The following is a 21,877-nucleotide window of genomic DNA, read 5'->3' as shown; positions in this document are numbered from 1 at the left end:
GAGTGGGCCGAGTGGTTGAAGTGGGCTTGGCCAAAGAATGGGTTAGAGAGGTGGAGTGGGCTGAGCCATCAAAGTTGAGAGATTTGGGAATTTTTAGACTAGGCCTACCAAAATGGATCATGGGCCATATTCTATAACAAATATATGTCAATTTTTTATTTTTTAAAATTGAATAATGGTTTTCAACTTCCCCCTCATCATGATTTTTATAACTTTCTTTGGTAATTTTTTTCTCATTCATTTTTATCTTATATATATTTTAGATAATTTTAACTAATATTTGATAAAATTGTATAATCCTTGTACTGATTTGGAATATCCAACTTGCCGTTGCAGGTTTTTTTAAAAACAAATTGAAAAGTTATTAAAAAAATAACAAGATGAAATTTTGTTCTTGTCCTTCTGGTGAATAAAAAGCATTTTAGAAAATTTAAAAAAAATTATTTCACAGCCCACTAGAGCATTTTGTCAGTTTACCATAAAAAATGAATGAAAACCTAACAGAATAGGTAGTTGTTGGAAGGATGTTAAAACCATGAAGTTTTGCCAAATTCCCCACAATGAAAGAGTATAAGTAATTATGCGAATTTTCACGAGAGCTCGTTCTAAATTAAACTTTTAAATTGTGAAATAAAATAAACTTGAATAGAAGTTCAAATTTTATTGTTCTGGTAAAAAATAAATAGTTATTAATCATGGTCACACTATAGTTGTTGGCCGTAATTTTAACAAGTGTGGCTTAAATATTTATCATGACAAAACATTTCCATGGGAAAAATATGTTTCTGTGTTGGATAAACTAAATTTTATTATCAATTTTATTTAATTATGATTAATAATAATTATTTATCATAACTTTTAATTCATAACCTTTTAAAAGTGTAGGCAATCGTAATTTGTTTTCCGACAGAAGTAACGTTTAATTTTGGCTAGAAAAAGTCTTAACAAGCAATCTAGAACGTATAAGAAACACCCTTCCTCTTTGGTTTTGAAAATGAACCATCCTAAAATTATATGTATGTAATCTATTTCTTGATTTCTCGTTTCATATTCTTAATTAGTGTGCTTTACTCTCATCCTCAACACACAAGAATTCAACCAAGCACACACACTTTCCACGATCAATGTAGCTATTCTTTCTCATGTTCGAATGAGGCTGTAATGATGCCAACACACCACTATTACACTAGAAATTTACGACCATAAGTTCTCTATTCTTCTCTTTTTACCTATTATAAAAATGACAGCATTTTTTCATTTATGCATCGTATGAGGTAACATTCAAATAAAATAAAAGATCGTTCACCTATATATACAACGGCCCTCATCGAAGGAATCATATCTAAATAAAAACCCTTTCAAATTATTTCTACATCTACCAAGAAAACCTAAATGGATCCTTTTTACACGAAAGCTCTTTTAGTGTCAATCGTACTAGCATCCATTTTTTGGTACATAAAATCCTCATCACGTCTGGCCGGAAAAACGCCTCCCTTGCCGCCAGGACCCCAGGGCTTGCCAATTCTTGGATATTTGCCGTTTCTGCGCAGTGATATACTCCAGCAGTTTACGGACTTGGCACGGCAATACGGCCCAATATATAAGCTCCGGCTAGGCAGCAAACTGACTGTCGTTATCGCCTCGCCATCCCTGATAAAACAGGTCGTTCGTGATCAAGACCCGATTTTCGCTGATCGTGATGCGACCGTTGCAACACTAGTTCTCAGTGGTGGTGCAAACGATATCGCGTTTTCGCCACAAAATTCCAACTGGCGCTTGATGCGGAAGATATTAGCACGCGAGATGCAAAGTAACAGCAGCCTGGAGGCATCGTACGAGCTCAGGAAGGACGAGGTGAGGAACGCCATCAGACATGTGTATTCCAAGATTGGGGAACCCATTGACGTTGGCGAGTTAGCTTTTGCATCTGAGCTCAATCTTGTGATGAACCTTTTGTGGGGTGGGAAGATTGAAGGGGAAGAGGGTAAGAGGCTTGGAGCGGAGTTCAGGGCCGTGATCTCAAAGGTTAATGATCTGATAGGAACGCCCAATGTCTCTGATTATTTCCCAGTTCTTTCCAGGTTTGATTTCCAGGGAATAAAAAAGAAAATGGAAAATCAAATGGAATCTGTCGACAAAATTCTGGACGACGTTATTGCCGAACATGAGAGGCCGGCCGGAGTGAAGAATGAGGGGAAGAAGGACTTTGTCCAAATTCTTTTAGAGCTGAAGAAGAACGAGGATGTGGAAATGTCAAATATCACTGTGAGACAACTCAAGGCCATGTTGCATGTAAGTTTCTGGTATTTTAATTAGGCTAAAAATGCATTTTTAGGTATGGTAACTTAGGTAATTTGGCATTTTCATCCATTAAATTTTTATGATATCATTTTTAGTTTAGTATTTTTTTTATTTTTGCGATTTCAATTCCCTTTTTACCATGGTCCGCCTTTTTCTCAAGAAAAATACATGTAAATCTCACGTGACTTCTTAAACTTGGAGTTATTGTTACTGTTGACTCATTTTTTCTAATATTTTGTTTTTTAACTTTCTAAAGTAGCATTTTGATCCTGTATTTTTTAATTTTTTTATATTTCACTCATTTCTTTTGCCAAAGTTCATCCTTATCGTTGGAAAATATAAAAGATATAGAACCAAAATACTATATTAGAAAATTAAAGAATCAAAATATCAAATGAACTAAGTTATAAGACCAAAAATACCTTCAATCCTTTTAATTATCATATGGGAGAATCCTAAATTATATATACATGGGGAGGGAAGAAATATGATTTTTTATTTGTTACAATTGATTTCTATGACTAAAGTAAAAAATTATGAATTTGTACGAGTGATTACCAATTGTTTTATAAGCAAGAGCAAAATATTATTAATAGCTAAAAATCATGGCAAAAATTTTGATTATAAATAAAATTAAATCATAACAAATATGTTTAATTGTAGTCAATACTTCAATTTTCAAAATCATAACAATTTTGGCTATATTATTGTTTATTTGATATACTTTTTCAAAATCAATGAAATTCATATCAAACCATAGTGAGAATTATGTCGTGTCAGTAATATTAGAGTACTTATATTTTTTAAAATGCATCTGTACATGTTCACTAAAAGAAAAGTTTTGTACACATTCTCTTTGATAGAACCTCATATTTGGAGGCACTGACACTACTGCGACGACGATTGAGTTTGCATTTTCTGAGCTTATGAACAATCCCGAGGTCATGAACAAGGTGCAAAAAGAATTATCTGACGTAGTGGGGACAAACACCTTAGTTGAAGAGTTCCACTTGCCCAAATTACATTATCTGCAAGCAGTTATTAAAGAAACAATGCGCTTACATCCTCCAGTGCCCTTCCTAGTTCCAAGGTCTTCGAATCAGTCTGCGATTGTCGGAGGATACACAGTCCCGAAGAACACCAGGGTCTTTATCAACGTATGGGCAATCCAAAGAGATCCTTCCATTTGGGATAATCCAATGGAATTCAGGCCCGATAGGTTCTTCATCGATCCTCAAAAGTGGGATTTTAGTGGCAACAATTTTCATTATCTCCCATTTGGATCCGGGAGAAGAGTATGCCCTGGCCTACCCCTGGCAGAAAGAATGGTAACCTATCTATTGGCTTCGTTTCTGCATTCATTTGACTGGAAACTACGAGAATGTGAAAAATATGACGTGTCCGAGAGATTTGGGATTGTGTTGAGGAAAAACACCCCGTTGGTTGCTATATCCAGTCCCAGATTGTCTGATAAAAACTTGTATGTTTAGTGTCACAAAACTGACATATAAAGTAAAGTGGTTAATTGTTTGCTTGTTAGGCAGTAAACTAGAACAATAGACCACTTAGTTTTGTTTTTACATATTTAGTTTCATGTTCGACAGTCAATACCATTGTAATAAGTTCACACATGTGGATACTTGATCCTGGATAAATTAACATGAATAAAATTAAGAAGTTCCTTCGTGGAACTTGTCAATTTTTCCTCTTCATCAGTTATTTTGTCATAGGAAAATGCATGTTGTCCCCAAAAAAACAACAATATTTATCTAAGGTATTTTAGTGATGGATCAATGGGTTTTGCCACTCCGGAAGCAAAGAAATTCTCTTTGGAGCAGTGCAACGCCTGCAAAAGTGACACAACTTTAAGGCCTAGAACGGAGGGTTACTGGCAAAAGCTCTCCGATTCTCAAGCTAAATCTTGGTTCTCGAAGAGAGAATGTAATAGTATGGGTAGCAAAAGTTGTACTTGAAAAGAGCCAATATTTATAGTTGTCGATCTAATTATACAATTTCACGTGTATTATTGATTTAAAATCATTTGCGTGCTGCAGTAGTTTCAACATATTAGTAAGTAGTACTAGGTCTTTTCGAGACATTAATACTTAGTTTGAACCAACCAATAGAAAGGTCTATTTGGTGACTTTTAATAAGGAGATTCTGGAAAGGTTTTGGAGAGTCCGATACGATATTCGAACATGGACCGTTATAGCCTTGTGAAGTTCTCTGAAGACTTTAGCATAAATATTCCTGCATCAATGCAATTTTGCTCCTATAATTATAGGAGTGACACTTTTTGGTTCTCTTTTATTTTGAATTTGCAATTCAGGATTATAACTAAAAGGATAAATTACAATAATTTCTCTTGAAATTTGGAATAATTATAAGTGATAATTATATTTACACCTCTTAACCTATGGTTCATTTACACAAATCATCCCAATCTTTTACATAATTACAGAAATTATTCTTGACAGTCAAAAAATAGAGGTCGTTTGTGTAATGATGCAAACATTTTCAGGGAGAGTGTGTAACTTTTCGAAAAGATAAGGGGTGATTTGTGTAAATGATAATGATATTTTCGTGGGCGTATGTGCAATTATTTAAAAGATATGGGTGATTTGTGTGAACAGGCCATAGATCAATGAGTGTAAATAATTATTCCTAATTATAAATGCCTCTTTCTTGTCGAAAAATTATAAATACCCTCCTCATTTTAGAAACCGTCTACAACAAGCCCATTCCATTATCCTTCATTAGGCTTTCATTCAATTCTATGGTGAATTCACCCAAAATGTCCCTTTAGTTATAACTTATAATTTTATATATTTTTTAGAATTTTTAAAAATATTTTTATGGACTAATATTTCCTATAAATTATTTATTTTTCCTACTCTCAATCTTTTTATTTTTTTCAAATATTTTTTTTATTATTTAAAAAATTTCAGCAAGTGTGGAAGTGGACTATTAATGTCTACATCACTATTTAGAGGCTATATTATTATTTTTAATTTGAAGATGGTACTTATAATTTTTTAAATAATAAAAAAGTATTTATAATTATGCAAAATTTTAGTGAAGTAGCTGTAATTTATTTCGATTAAAAATATTAGCATATTTAATCCAAAATATTGACCAGGCATGGTCAGCCAAGTTGTGTTTTTTTTTATTTTTCTCTTTTTCCTTTTAAATTTTTGTTTGCCACATAATATTCTGAAAAAAAAATGAATTCAAAGGTGGAAACTACATCAGTGAGAATTTCACCGAAAAGTAGTAAATACCGAATTTTATAGTTAATGTGCAAAATTCTTTAATTACGGGGCATAATTGATAAAGTTGATTCAAACAAAATGAGAGATCCCATCTCATATAACAAGACTAAATTTGGAGTCATAATACCACCTAATTGATCTTGATCCTGGCCTTGGTATTATTTAAAAACATCATTAGGTTATAACTTTTTATTAATTTAATTTTTGTTATTTAGCGTATCGTGACTAATTGGAGTCGAATTCTACGACGTATCAAATTGGTTGTGCATGCAATAATGATGATTAAGAAAAAAAACAGCCTACAGACCTAGTAGGTGAGTAAATAGAAAGATTTTGACGGCAACGACACACTTGTAGGATGTACGAACATTATTAGTATTATAGTTATCCTAATGTTGTAATAGTTGATTGCATTTTTTTATGCAATTATTTTATTAAATAATCAATTATGCATCCAATATATTTTCAATTACTAATATTTAAAATACTTCATACAAATTATATCATAATTATAATTTATACATCAGAATAATAATTGATTATTAAATATTAAATAAATATCAATCAGAATTAATTAAATAAAAGAAAAAAGAGCAAAGTCAAGTCAGATAACGGCCCCAAGTTGTTAAGTTACTTAACGACTCCCGGGATTTTTTTTTATTTTAGGAAATAATGCAATTTACCCATATGATATGAAAAATAAGCAAAAAAATACTATAAAAAAATAATTTGCTATAGCAAATTATCCCCTGTGTATTGAAAAATGAAGCAAATTACCCACATATCTAAACTATTGTTAGGAGATAATTTGCTTCATTTTTTAAAATACAATGGGATGATTCGCTAATTTTTTTTACAGTGGGGTTTTACTTATTTTATATATAACATGAGGTAAATCGCATTTCTTTGAGGGGAAAAAAAAAATTCATGAGTCGTTATCACTCATTGAAAAAAATTAAATAACGTGAGAGACATCTGTAAGTCTACCCATTTTAGGGGTAGGCTTTCAAATTATTTCTTTTATATAATAGGAGGTAAATTGCATTTGTTTAAGGATGAAAAAAAGAGTTTTTACATGAGTGGTTATCACTCGTTAAAAAAATTTAAAAAACGTGAGAGACATCTGTAAGTCTACCAAAAAACGTGGGTAGACTTGTAAATTATTTCTCTTTTATAAACAAAATATAAGTAAGCCACGAAAATGGGCCATCTGTCCAAAAGTTAATCTTTGTGTCGGTTGTCAAAATATGTACTGTAGCTATATACGTTCTGATAAACCTTTATCAATGTCATCCACTTCTTTGGTTCCGTACAAGGCCAACATTTTCTCTTCATTATTTGTTAACGTGTAACAAAAAAGAAGAGGAATATGGATCTGCTTCCTCTTGCAGTTTCCAGCATCATATTTCTTCTAGCGTCAGTGTTTTGGTATTCCTGGATGCTCAATAATTCAAGAACGGAATTGCCTCCAGGCCCCCGAGGCCTCCCAATCCTCGGGTACTTGCCCTTTCTAGATAGAAACTTGCACCTTCAGTTCACCATCTTGGCTCGTAAGTACGGCCAAATCTACAAGCTCTGGCTCGGCAGCAAACTATGTATCGTTATCAGCTCGCCATCCCTGATAAAACAGGTAGTTCGCGATCTGGACACGGTTTTCGCCAACCGTGATCCTACTATTGCAGCATTATTAGGCACTGGCGGAGTCGACATTATCAACTCGCCCTACGGGCCCTATTGGCGTAACCTGAGAAAGGTATTTGCACATGAGATGCTGAGTAACGCAAGCCTGGACGCCTCATACATCCTTCGGAGAAACGAGGTCAGAAGGGCGATCAGAAACGTGCACGAAAAGATTGGGACGGGCGTTGATATTGGTGAGCTGATTTTCGTCACTGAGCTCAATGCTGTAATGAGCTTGCTCTGGGGAGGAACGTTTGAAGGGGAGAAGCGCGACAGGATTGGTGCCGAGTTCAGGGAGAAGGTGTCGAAATTCATTGAGCTATTGGAAAAGCCTAACCTGTCTGATTTTTTCCCTGTCTTGGCCAGGTTTGATTTCCAGGGAATTGTGCAGGAAATGAAGGACCTTCTGCCGAGCTTCGATGAGATTCTCGATTATGTTATAAATGATAGGTTGAAGATCATGGATTCTGAGCAGGTTGCGGGAGAACTTTCGAATGCCAAGAGAGGAAAGGACTTCGTGCAGATTCTGCTGGAACTCAAGGAGCAGAATGTTGCTGAGGAATCAATGACTCTCACTCAAATTAAGGCCCTGTTGATGGTAAGTGTCTCCCATTTCTTCACTTTTTTTTTTTTTTTTTTCAGGAAAATACAGCGACCTTGGAATTTGACATAATTATGAATAAACCTTTATTGTTTAGAAAATTATAAATGCCCCCTAACGTTTGATGAAATTTTGTAATTCTTGGATGGAGTTATAAAATTATCGACTTTATTCTTACAATATTTTTTTTTATTTTTTAAAAAAATTTAAAAAATTATTAAAAAATAAAACATGGTGGATGGAAAATTTTTTAAAATTATAAAAAATTTATTCACTTAGTCCATAAAAAAATAAAAAAAATTAAAAAATATATAAAATTATAAATTTTAATCCACAAAGGCATTTTGATCGATTCACAACAAAAAATGAATGAAAACCCAACGAATTGGGCTAATTATTATGCAATCATTAAAATCAGGGGTATTTTCATGTAAAAGGTTTTTACCTTAAATCGGGCTCAGGTTTCAGTTTCTATTACAATTTAGTTCCTTGCGACCAAATTTGCATGGAAAAAAATGATATTTTTGTCAATTATTAATTAGTAGATTTGAGTGCTTATTCAATTTTCAGTAAAAAGTTATTAGGTACACTTATACCCCACTACATAAGAGCCCTCTCGAGTCCAAAAAGTATATTTTATGCATGAAAAAAGACATTATTATATTTTGAAGGTAAAGAAAAAACTAAGTATTTATTTAATCATAAGCCGATAATTAATCTAATAAAAAAAATACAAGCAACCCCTATAATATTGTAAATAAAAAATTACTTTTTTGTAAAAAAAAAATAGCAATTTACTTGTTTGTGTTTTTCTAAACAGTAATTTATACTCATATTTTTTTTTTTTAAAATGAAGCAATTTAACTCCCTATCTAGGAAGGTAAATTGCTTCATTTTGATAAGCGTAGCAGGTAAATTACTATTTTTTTTATTATACAAGATAATTTGTTCATTTACAATATCATAACAGATAAATTGTATTAAGCCCATAATCTGATGCAGAAAATGAACTTTAATTATCCCAATTGGAGATTGTATAAAATTTTTAGGTGGTACAGCATCTAAATGGAATGAATTCAAAATGAATTGAGTCTAAAATGAGGTAAATATACGGATCATAAATGGAAGATGAATTGGTTGGGGCTATATATATGTGTGGGCTAGTTGTTAGCTAACTGTGTGTGTAATTATGAAATCGGATATAATTATAAAATATTATACCTCGATAATCACTTTTTTTTTGAAATATATATGTATAAGAAAAACTTGTATAAGTATGGTTATAGTAAAATCTGGTTTCTATCACATAATATTATTAAAAATAACATTTAATTCACCATTAGAAAACTCAGCTACAATGAAATACTTTTTAGGCTTATTAGAACTCGTATAGGACTAATAATCTGCTTGGAGTTAATTAAATTCAACCCATATTATAACCAATTTCAAATATTTCAACCAGTACAACAAATATAATATTTGATTATAGTTAATTGTCATAGTTAATAATAAATAATCATACCATATAGTCATTAACTACGACCACAAAATGGTTGTTGGCCATAGTTTTTACGAAGGTGGCTAAAACATTTACATGGCTCTTAGTTGTGGCAAATAACTTTTTCATGGTGGAAAAATTAAATTTTTTGCATAATTTTATTTAACCGTGATCAATAATAATTATTCATCATGATTTTTAGCCGTAGCCATTAATTTTGTAGCAAATGGTAATTTTTTTTTTTGTAAACCCAACCCAACCCAATCTATTTCAAATGCAACACTGGTCTAGTGTTTCCCCATGTCACTGAGGGAAAATTTTATTTCAAATCGGCCTGGTCACACTAAATTAAATACACTACTTCTGATTTGATAGGGCATTTTTTCTATGTGATTTGAATTTGGCCAAACATCATTTATGCAAAAAGATTCTGTAATTGAGATGAATATCATGAGTCTAATTATAACATATGTCTAAACTTAATTTTTCAAGTATTCCACCAGCATCACCTAAGAAACATGATGAGAAATCTTCAGCTTGTTTCATCTAATACAGCAACAAATCCTCCACACAACAGGACATTATCATAGGCGGGACGGAAACGACAGCAACGATTGTTGAGTGGGCTATGGCGGAGATATTCCATAATTCACAGGTAATGAGAACGGTGCAGCAAGAACTAGACGATGTCGTGGGATTGAACGACATCGTAGAAGAATCCCACATGCCCAAACTGCACTACCTGAATGCAGTCATCAAGGAAACATTTCGACTGCATCCGCCAGCGCCCCTGCTACTCCCTAGGCGACCAAGCCAATCCACCGTTCTTGGTGGATACACAATCCCAAAGGGCTCCAGAGTCATCTTGAATGTTTGGTCTAACTATAAGGACCCACAGGTGTGGGAGAATCCATTGGAATTCAAGCCTGAAAGGTTTTTAAACGATACTTACAAATGGGATTACATGGGAAATAATTTTCACTATCTGCCATTTGGATCAGGGAGACGGCTGTGTCCCGGTCTTCCCCTGGCTGAGAGAATGGTTATGTATTTGCTGGCTTCGTTCTTGCACTCGTTTGACTGGCGGTTGCCTGAGGGGGAAAATCTTGATCTAACTGAGAAGTTTGGCCTTGTCATGAAGAAAAGTAAGCCACTTGTTGCTATACCCTCTTTGAGGTTGCCTGATCTGAATATGTATTGGTGAGTGTAAGGTGGCATATGTTGTGGTTGACAATTTGCATTATGTAATAGTTCATGGAGTATTTTATTGCATCAATAGTTTGGGAATAATTATGATCAATAAGAGATATTTCGACTATCACAGGAATTGCAAGAAACCTTCGTAATATATCATAATACATGAATTGCAAGAAACCTTCGTAATATATCATAATACATAAGATAAGTTACAGTTACTTTTTTTAAGGTTTGACATAATTAAAAATACTCATCATTGTTTCAAAATTACAAATAATTTTCTCAAATGAAAAATAATTATTTAGTCCATACACAGTACAATGGGCATTATTATTTTATCATTGCTGAAATTTATAGAAAATAAAAAATTTGAAAAATTGTAAAAAAAATGAAGGCAGGTAAAATAAATAGTCCATAAGGAATATTAGTCAAAACGGTTTGAGGACAGGTAAACAAAAATTGAAGACGATAAAAAAAATTGTTTTGAGGGTCAAAATTGGTTTAAGTAGTTTTATTTTGAAAATCAAAATACAGAGCTCAATCATACTTTCTGATCATATTTTCTGTTGCAGGGGTGTTGAGAATTCAATTATTAGCAGTAAAACTTCCATAATATTTAGAATTATAAATGTCACACGTTACTAGAAACATTTTATTAACCTGGAGCAGTGTTTGATTTCTGATTATGATAGACAAACTACTATATACAACAATGCAAGTCCTTAATTTCTTCAACATGTGCACAAAAATGTAGTACTTGTCAAGCTGAAGCATCAGCCTTGCAAATTGGCAGATCACTCTCAACATTGGGAGGAATCTTGAGAATGGGATTGCTCTCAAAGAAGTTCACCGGCTTCAGGTCGAAGCTGGCTGACACCGTCGGCATAATGGGGAAGTCTTCCTGACAGGGGACGTGATGGAAGCCCAATGTGTACCAGACGACGATATCCTTATTCTCAATCTCCCTATCCCTGCAAGAAGACTTCATTCAAGCGCCACGAGAACAACAAAAAATTTACGGCCTAAAACAAAGAACGCAACGCTAATCATTACCTGTTAGCCCATACTTCCAACGTATCTTCACCGTGACTCTGGTACACGAACAGGCCACCGGCCCACTGCTCGGTTTCATTGTAAGGAGTGACCCAAATTTGGTTGTTTGTAAACGCTCCACGCTTTTGTGGGGGATCATTGACGTCGAGCAGATTAGCAGCAGTGCCTGCAGGCACCACCTTGTAGCCAACGGGGTTGCCCACCCTCGTTTTCTTCGTCGGGTTAACGACATGGAATTCAGATGGATCATAGAGTTTGAGCTTTATTTGTGCATCTTTTTCGGTCTTGGCCACGTTTCTCACTGCTTTCAAGTAGCTCATTCTAGGAGACTCTTCAGGGGAGGTGTATGCTCGTTGGAGATTGACTTTGACGAACGAGTTGTCGGAGCCGTCAACGTCCATGTCGAGGTAGAATGTGATGAAGTGGTCGTGGATCACACCAATGACATTCTCGGACAAGAGTGTGCCGTAGAGGCTTTCTTGATCGTTAACTTGGTTCATGTTGGCATAAGGAGTGCCTTTCACCATCAGTATTCCACTCAGCCCGACCTGGTGCAGCAACAGGCATCAAGAATACTACTATATCAGCACTATGTACAATACCGGCAGGTTACATCATGAGAAGAATGCTCCATGAAAATGATTGATAGAACCCCAATTAGGCACTTACCTTGATTCTGATTAGCCCATCTGTTTGGAACTCCCAGTCCACAATGTAGTCGTAGTTGGCGACTGAAGCTGCCATCCTAACCACCAGAGTCACTTTCGGTCTCACCTCTCGAATCTGCCGATTATAAAAGTTGTGTAACGGACATCACATTAGAACTTACTGAAGTAACTCCGAACAACACTAATAGGCATAAAACTCCCCTAAAAGAAAAAGTAACATTACCACTGAACTTTTAAAAAAGAAGCTCATGCCTCCCGTCTCGGTGGAGAGAAAATTACATTTTTTATCCCATATGTTAGGGTCTTTTTAAAAAAGTCCCATTTGTTATGGTTTTCTCACATTACATCCTGTAAGTTGAAATTTTTCTCAATTTTAACTCTTATGTGCATTCTCATCCAATAATTGACGGAACTTTTAGTACTTCCACTTGCCTTTTCATTAATTATTGAACGGAAAGTACACGGGATAATTGAAATTTAAAAAAGAAAATCATAACAAATAGGACTACTTGCAAATAGTTCATGCACATAAAACCAAAAACACAAGTTTCCCATCAGTGGCCATGTTGTCCTGTTTTTTATAAGAGGGGTAGCGTTGCGTTTCTCTTTTTGTTAGGGAATATTTTTCGCCGATTAGTATATTTACAGGGAACTTGTTGTATTTAATCCCTATAAAATTACATAAGAAACTATACGTACCTCCATTCCAGTGATCGGGCTCTCCGAGTGTCGCCATCCAATATCACCCGCATAGCTCTCATAAACGCAAACCATATTCGACCTAACGTAAGGCGTGCCATCAGCTGCCGCAAACACACCATCCATGTAATACGCGTTCCTCGGACAATCATTAAGCGGGTCGAGCGGCATTGCCTGCAGCCCGAACCCGTATTCCCCTGCATCCATGTACGTCTTAAAGTACCACGCGTCAGTAGGATCCATGTAGGGCACGAACAACTCGGAAGTCAGCCCTTTGTACATCACATTCCTCATCTCACCGGTTCCCGAATCCCGGACCATGGCCCGGGAAACGATCACCCCGGCTCTCGGGTCGGGTTTGAGGTGAAATTCCCAGTTTGCCCACTTGACCAAATGGTCATCCTGGATGGTGAAACTTGGGCCCTTTGGTTGCTCAATGGAGATGGGATTCACCAGGCTTTGGTAGGAATTCTGGGCCGCAAAACGGTAGTCTGTGTTGGCGGCGTTTGGAATTGGTATGTTTTTGCCTTTGTCAGTTATGTGAACAACTTCTTTGGTGTCCAAATCTACCAGCACTGTCAGGCCTTCGATTGGTCGCATGTAGAAGTTGGCGGTGTCCTTCATGGAGTAACATTGGACTTTGATCAATCTCCTGTTCTCCTCACTCTTACCTGGAAAATAAAATAGCAACGATCTATCCAATTAGAATTTGCATACAATTTTATTTTTCTTATATTTTAAAAGGAACACAGGTCGTGTGATACAAAGTTCTAACCGCATTCTATCTTTTTTCTTTTTTTCTTTCACGAAGTGGTAAATACATGATTAAATCAAGATTTCAATGAACTGACAATACGTACAGTACAATAAATTGTGTCGATTCAATAAATACGTCAATATAATTAAAAAAATTGAACAAATCAGATGAAACTTGAACCACGATTTTAAAATTGTTCACGGGACATCAAATTTACCATCGGAGCAAAACATTATTGGTCCATGCCACATTCATCGGCTCATAATTGGACTACAAAATCAAATGTAAGAATTTGTTACCTCACTTGTTATGAATATTAATTATTTGACAATTTTATGACCACATCTTATTAAATAAATTTAAGTAATAATTTTCACTGATTAATACTCTATGCCATAGAGTAATCTTATTAACTTGTTAATAATTAATTTCCAACACATCTCGAACTCGGTTAGTGATTAAAAGGTGAAAAGGGAAAATAAATATTGTAAAGCGATTAACATATAATTAATAATTTTCATTTTGAGGGATTATTTTCTCATTAGTATAATTAATAATGCAACGCACCTCAAAATAGGTTATTAATTCAAACTACTGAATTTTAACTAATTTTGAACTCTATTTAAAATCTTATATCGAATTATATTGAAAATATGATATTTGAAAATTATTTTTCTATTACTAAAAAAAATATAAAAATATAATTAATTTAAATCATATAATATTTTTGTGTCAAATTATGGACAATATGCACGACTTGATGAAAAAAATCATTTTTGAAAAAAAAAATTGAACCGTAGATGTTGTCCACGACTCGAACTCATGGACAACATCTATTATAAGATATATTTTATAAAAAAAATAAAAAATAAAATGAATTCTCAAAAGCTGACCTGCAGCCCCAAGCCAGCCTCAATTGATGCTGAAGGTCAGCATTTGAGCTGACACGCGTCAGTGTCCAGCTTTTGCTTGGTTCTTGTTAACGAATTAACACAAAAATATTATATGATTAAATAAATTATATTTTTAGAATTTTCTTTTTTTAGTAATAAAAAATAATTAAGCCAGAAAATATGACTTTTATCATGACTAATTATCAAAATTATAAAAAAAAAAAAAGACATAGCAAATAGTTACACAATGACTATTAGTGATAAACGAGATCAAAATATTAAGCACATCTAAAAATTATAATAAATATTTTGATCATATTATGAAAATATTAATTAATCATGATCACGACTTAATATTTTTTATTTATTTAATTTATGATAGTTAGTATTAATTTATCATTATTTTTAGATTGTGATCGTTGGCCAAATTTTTATTGTGCTGTCTTGGAACGGTGTTTTAAATGTATTACACTAGATAAATGGATGATCAATATACATCTTATTTTTTAAAATAAGATAACATGAATTTAAATCCAACATTTTATATGAATAAATCCAGACTCTTTACATTAATTTTTTTCCATGATTAAAATTCTTTAAACCACGATTATTTTGTAATTTTTAATTAATATTCCTTGAAATCGTCCTTTCCATTCTCAATATAATCAGCATTTTCCATATGAGTATCATTAACCTTTTTAATACACGATTACAGTGCAATTCAAGATCTAATTTCAGTAACTAATTTTCCATTTCTTTTGACGCTTTTACCGTTTCCGACAAACTAATTAACCCCAATAACAAAGTTTATAATTTCGTATGATCAAGCAGCTTTTCACGAATTACTATATTAATAGTTGATAACATTAACTTCCATTTCTCTTTGAAAAATGTTAGTCAATAGAAAATATATATACATATGTATGTATAAGAGAAAATATTTGCATTATTTAAAAAAAAGTATTAAATTTTCTAAATAAAGTGAATTATATTGACGGACTGATGTGAGTGTTTGCGGGAGTTTTAAAAAAGCATTTTTCAGCTTTTAATACCAAAAAAATACTTTTGAGGTGTTTAGGATGTCATTTTCTGTTTTTAAAACTACTAAAAAAAATGTTTTTAGGCCAAACATTAGGAGCACCTTACCGGGTGCTTCAAGCTTGTTTGACTTCTTGTGTAAATAAATCCAACATTATTTTTTTCTACTTTACCTCATTATTTTTAAAATTGGAAAAACAAGCCTCTTGTGATATTGTAAATGAGCAAATTATCCCCTTATGATAAAATAAATAGCGATTTATCTCCCTATATTTTTTAAAATACAACAATTTACCTCCCTATGATTTTTAACATGAAGCAACTTACCTCCCTGTATTTGGTAAATTGCTTCATTTTAAAAAGTATAGGGGGTTAAATTACTAAATTTTTTTCATAGGGGGGGTAATATGCTCATTTTCAATATCACATGGAAATAAATTGCTATTGACCCTTTTTAAAATTGTATATTTAAAGTTGATATTGGAGTTTTTAAATAATTTAAATAATTAACAATAATTAAGTTTACACTTTCACATACTTATTATTTCAGAATTTTATATTTTATTTGCCATGTTATCTAATTATATTATTCTTATATTATTTAAAAACATAAATTAAATGGCAATTTTTAATTAATAAAATGATACTTTTTTTTATAATCATTCAAGTTTAATTATTGGATATGTAATCCACAATTATAGTACTTAGTGGGAGCATTATTAAATTAAACATTCATCTTTTTTATTAATATATTTTTCAAAAATTAAATATAAAATATATTAATCAAATTAAAATTTATTAATCTTTTTGAAAATATAATTATTACTAACAAACAATAAGTGCAAATTTTTCCAAACACGATCTAAATTAGTTTTTGTTTGGTCTACATTTAACTACAACCTCTAATTTCTTCTACCAAAATCACTTCTGTAAAAATTTTCGAAAAACACTTCCTATACATTAATTATTATCATACAATTTAAAAATTATGGTAAATCAATATTTTCAATAACGATCAATAATGTACACATGAAAACTTAAATGGCCAAATCTATCCATTTGTCCTCATCTTCACTTTATATCCCATTTTAGTTTTAATATCTCAAATGTATCATAACAACTGCTAATTTTTTAAATAGATCTCACTATAATTCTTAATAGTTAAAATTAATGAAATTGAAATATTTTACTAATGAAAGATAAGTTGAAAAAACTCATGTTTTTTTAATGATGTGGGGAATATTATTCCACTAGTAAAAATTGTATAATAATTCAAAGTGTCTTACCATTCATCTTTTTTATTAATATATTTTTCAAAAATTAAATATAAAATATATTAATCAAATTAAAATTTATTAATCTTTTTGAAAATATAATTATTACTAACAAACAATAAGTGCAAATTTTTCCAAACACGATCTAAATTAGTTTTTGTTTGGTCTACATTTAACTACAACCTCTAATTTCTTCTACCAAAATCACTTCTGTAAAAATTTTCGAAAAACACTTCCTATACATTAATTATTATCATACAATTTAAAAATTATGGTAAATCAATATTTTCAATAACGATCAATAATGTACACATGAAAACTTAAATGGCCAAATCTATCCATTTGTCCTCATCTTCACTTTATATCCCATTTTAGTTTTAATATCTCAAATGTATCATAACAACTGCTAATTTTTTAAATAGATCTCACTATAATCTTTAATTGTTAAATTTAACGGACTATAACTAAAATGAACAAAATATTCCACTACGGGGACTAAAAAACTCATATACTTCTATAATTTGCCAATTATTAGAAAACTATCATGTTATAATTAAATAAAAAAATAAAAATATTAATAAAACAACTTATAATTATTCCAAAACAAAATCAAATGAAATAAAATATATATTCTACGTCAAGGTATTAAAATGCAAAATATATAACAAAAAGAATTTGCAATCTGAATCAACATACTTTATTCATTATTATAAATAATTGATTTTGCCTTTTGACATCATCTAACTTGATTGTAACACATATATCATTTTGTTATGTTCTACAATCTTTATTTGGTAATGTTTTTGAAAATCTCATTGTTTAGTAACTTCTATTGAGAAGGCCAAATTCAAAATGCAGTGAGAAATTTAAACAAAATATTCAAAATAATTATTATAATACATGAGTTTTTTAAATTTTACCTTTCATCCAATTTAATTAAATTCCATTAAAACTTAACAGCCAAAGACTGGGATCTTTTTAATATATAAGGAACTATTATGATACATTTAAGAGATGAAGGACTAAAATGAGGGACGAAAAGGAAAAATGACGGACCAATAAAGAAATTTGATCGAATTAAATTTTTATCATAATTAATAAAATATTTAAAATAGTATTTTGCCGTGATTCTTAATTAATTATGATTTTTAATTAACATTAATATTTTGCATCCTCCACCTCAAAAAACTTGATTGATTATTCTTCATCGTATTTTTTACCAATGATATTAATTAGCGATGATAAAAATTCAGACAAATAACTGTAAAACGAAATCCAAACATCAGTCAAAAAAATTAAGACGCTTACCAAACCATCCAAGCGAAATGGGCAGGCAAGCAAGGTCCGCCAAATCCACTCCGCGCTCCACCACCGTCCGGTTGAAATCAGCGCTCGCCAGTGGGGCCCACGTCACCGATGTCATGTCCTCCACCGTCATAGTCGGGTAACCCGACATATGACCCGTCTCGTGGCGGGTCACCTCACCGGAACCCAAGTCCACTGTCAGCACGTGCGACGCCCCGCCCACACGTGCCACTACGGCGGCCTTCCTCGGTGGAAGGGGATCCCCCTTCTTCCACCGGAGCACCACCTTCTTGTCCGGCTCCTCGAGAACTACGGAGTGAAGCGCATAGGCTTTGTTCTTGAAGAAGTCGAGTGTTTGAATGATTTTCCGAACTGTGTTCAGCTCTGTCACGGTGAGAGGATCGAGAGGATGGTGTGGAACGTCGACGGAGTGGCGGCGGCGCGTGGGGTTGGTGGGTTTCTGGAGAAAGTCGGGTTTCTTGGATTGGATACGGTTCTTGGAGGTGCACCAGGGGGAGTAGGCGGCGCAGTCCAGCATCTCCGCCTTGTTGGACGGCGGGGATGGGAGGTTGGAGAGAGTGAAGAGTACGAGTAATAGTGCGAAGAAGAGAAAGAAGGTGTAGCGGAGGAGATTTCTTGCTTCCATCTCTCTCAGTCTGTGTTGTGTGTGTGTGTGTGTTATGGCTACTGATATAGAGGAGGAACTTGTGGAAAGAAAGATAAATATCGCGGTTTGTGATTTTGAAGAAATATTTTAGTCACATATTTATTAGTCCCTTCCTCCCAATCTTGCGCAAGTTTGTCTCTATACTATAGCTCAAGTTTGATCCGATATGAGATAATTATATAATAAGTACAATATATTTATTATATAATTAATTTATAATTTAAAAAAAGTAATCAATTACATAACGTGTATATCATACTTGATTTGAAATTAATTTGATTCGATCAAATATGATTTAAATAAGAATTTTTCCTATATACGATCAAATTGCAAGCGTTCTTCCAATGTTCCTCTTATTGGGCAAAAAAATACTCTATAAAATAAAGTGTAAGTTACAATATCTCCTGGGATAGTCCATACGCTTGGGCTAAAAAAACTTTACAAAAAGGTATTGGGTTTAAATTTGGATGGATTCATTAGGGAAGACTTAAATTTCCTACGCAAGGTCTTGAGTTCAATATTTGGGTGGACGTGTGAGTGTATTGAGTGTGTGTATTAAAAAAAAACGTAAGTTCTAATTACAACAAGCTATTTGAGATTGGTCTGTAATAATTATGAATGTTTGTTGTTGTTTGAGAAATTTTTAATGACTTGATATGTAATGAAATTCTATAATTTTTGAATGAAAATCTAAAATTATCAACTTTCTTTAATTTTTTGTAAAAAAATAAATATTGTAAAATAAAAAAGTGATGAAGTGGACAGAAAAAGTTTAAACATAGTAAGAAAATTGTCCACTTATCCACTAAAAATAATTTTAAAAAATTTAAAAAAAATAAGTGAAATTATAATTTATAGTTCACAAGAGCATTTTGGTTAATTTACCACAAAATTAATAGAAACCTAATAGGAATTAACATATTGGACTAACAGTTGGACTACCCTTAAAATCAAAAGAGTATTGATAATTTCTCAAATAATAATAGAATATTTATAATTCTGTTAAATCATACGAGAGATCGTTGTTATTTACCCTAAAATAAAAGTTCAATTTTACCTCTTATTTAGTTTGATTCTGATATCATATTAAATAATTACCACATAAATTATTGAATAGGAGAAATACTAAATATTAATATAAAATAAAATAAAAATATCTCCTATTTGTGATCCGAGGAAAAAGTGAAAGGAAGTGAGTGGGTTTCGTTTTCAAAACATCAGTAATTTGACGAGGAAACAAAGACAAAATGTGCTTTTCAATGAGTAAAGACTTCCATAATTCAATTGGTAAAGCACAAATAACATAATTCTCTATATGGTTATAGGGTTTGATATTTTGTATTTGCTCCACATAGGAATTTGGCACTTTCTCATGTGTTGAAGAGTTTGGGAACAATTGCACCTATATTATTTTTTTTATTTTTGATATATTTATATAAAGTATTTGTATTCTTTTAAAAAAAATTATAAATACACTTATTAGAAGCGCCAACATCATTTACACAAATCACTATTATTTTTTTGAAAAATTACAAATAAATCCTTTAGAAATTTTTGCAAAAACTATACCTATTTTTTGGACTGCCATTTACACAAATGACAGTTTCTGTAAGTACGTTTCTACAAGGGAAAAGCTTTGTAATTCATGGTAACGAGCGAAAAGTTTGTAACTTTGTTAAGTCATTTTCTGAACTAAAACAAGCACCTCAAACAACGGCATAAAAAGTTTGATAAACTATTTTGTATTTTGGCTTCAATGTTAATGAGAATGACAAATGTATATATTATAAAGTTAAAAAAAACAATGTTATTATTCTGTACCTGTATGTATAGATTATATTCTTTTAATAGGATTTAACTTAGAAATAATTACTAAAACAAGTCATTTTTCAAAATTAAGTTTGAAATGAAGTGACACAAATGTAATTATTGGATCTTCTCAAGAATGAAAGTCGAGTGTCGACTTAACGATCCTTCATGGCTGCAACACTTCGTCGTTACTGAGAACTTTCGATTTGATTTGTTATGTGTTTGTTTTTATCGGAAATAAGCTTTAAAATTTTCTACATGATCAAATTATTTCCAACACTTTATTTGATCTTAATATGCCAGTTTAATTTGATATTTATTTGAGGTTTATGGCCCCATAATTATAATGATTTAATTGTGATTTTATAAGGTTTAATAAATATTTGACCATTATATTTTATATATTTATATGGCCTATTTATACTTGAATTTATTAAAATATTATGATTTTAATTAGACCACTTAATTTTATAACGGTCAAATTTTAGAACTATTTAAAGGGTCATTAGCTTTCTTCATTTGGCACATTGATAGATATAAAATTTATATAGCTTATGAGTTGAGAAATATTTATACTCCCACAAGTATTTGTATTGTTGCAACGTGACAGTGGACTGGTTCATAATCTTCTCATGGTTGTGCACATGGGATGAGACACTACTGAGAGCTAATGAAGTTTTATCCTGAAAATCATGGTCAACTATTAAAATCTGTACGTAGGGAGACAATCATGACTTTAGGTCTGCCACAAGTGTCGTGACTCTCCTTTGGTGCAGTGTTTCTAATTTCTAAGTTTATTTCGTTCATTTCCTTACTATATGTAATTGTGATAATTTAGATAATTATATTTTATATATAAAGTTATTTTAAAATATGATTGTAAACACAGATCACACAATTTTCACAACAGTTTTGGCTTATTGTCTGTGCCTTGACTTGACTTGTGTGTCGTATTGACTGTCTAACCTGCTTAATTGTTTAACTTGTCTTGTCGTATTGAATTACCAACAAAATCTTTTTATTTATAGTTGTAGGGTGGAAGATTTTGTTACGATTGTTTGATGGAGTTGCACCATTTAACTTGTCATTATTTAGTTCAAATTGTCTGATTAACTCATTCCATATATTATTCGGTTCCATAAAATATAGATACTTCAATTTCCCT

General features: G+C 32.2%; 3 protein-coding genes across 3 annotated transcripts; 2 read left to right on the top strand and 1 right to left on the bottom strand.

The window, feature by feature from the left end:
* Window positions 1,269-4,011, top strand: LOC105164267 (cytochrome P450 76C1-like). The gene is made up of 2 exons (XM_011082880.2): window positions 1,269-2,292; window positions 3,165-4,011. The coding sequence occupies exons 1-2, from the start codon at window positions 1,393-1,395 to the stop codon at window positions 3,789-3,791; spliced, it is 1,527 nt and encodes a 508-aa protein (XP_011081182.1). The 5' UTR covers window positions 1,269-1,392; the 3' UTR covers window positions 3,792-4,011.
* Window positions 6,898-10,674, top strand: LOC105164215 (cytochrome P450 93A3-like). Its single transcript, XM_011082827.2, has 2 exons — window positions 6,898-7,851; window positions 9,930-10,674. Exons 1-2 carry the CDS (start codon window positions 6,943-6,945, stop codon window positions 10,554-10,556), a joined length of 1,536 nt encoding a protein of 511 aa, XP_011081129.1. The 5' UTR covers window positions 6,898-6,942; the 3' UTR covers window positions 10,557-10,674.
* Window positions 11,142-18,982, bottom strand: LOC105164214 (primary amine oxidase). The gene is made up of 5 exons (XM_011082825.2): window positions 18,240-18,982; window positions 12,970-13,640; window positions 12,272-12,385; window positions 11,603-12,150; window positions 11,142-11,520 (listed from the first exon to the last, which is right to left on the bottom strand). The coding sequence occupies exons 1-5, from the start codon at window positions 18,880-18,882 to the stop codon at window positions 11,310-11,312; spliced, it is 2,187 nt and encodes a 728-aa protein (XP_011081127.1). The 5' UTR covers window positions 18,883-18,982; the 3' UTR covers window positions 11,142-11,309.

Source organism: Sesamum indicum, linkage group LG6, assembly GCF_000512975.1.
Source record: "Sesamum indicum cultivar Zhongzhi No. 13 linkage group LG6, S_indicum_v1.0, whole genome shotgun sequence".
NCBI lineage: Eukaryota > Viridiplantae > Streptophyta > Magnoliopsida > Lamiales > Pedaliaceae > Sesamum > Sesamum indicum.
This window is presented reverse-complemented; position numbering and strand designations above follow the sequence as displayed.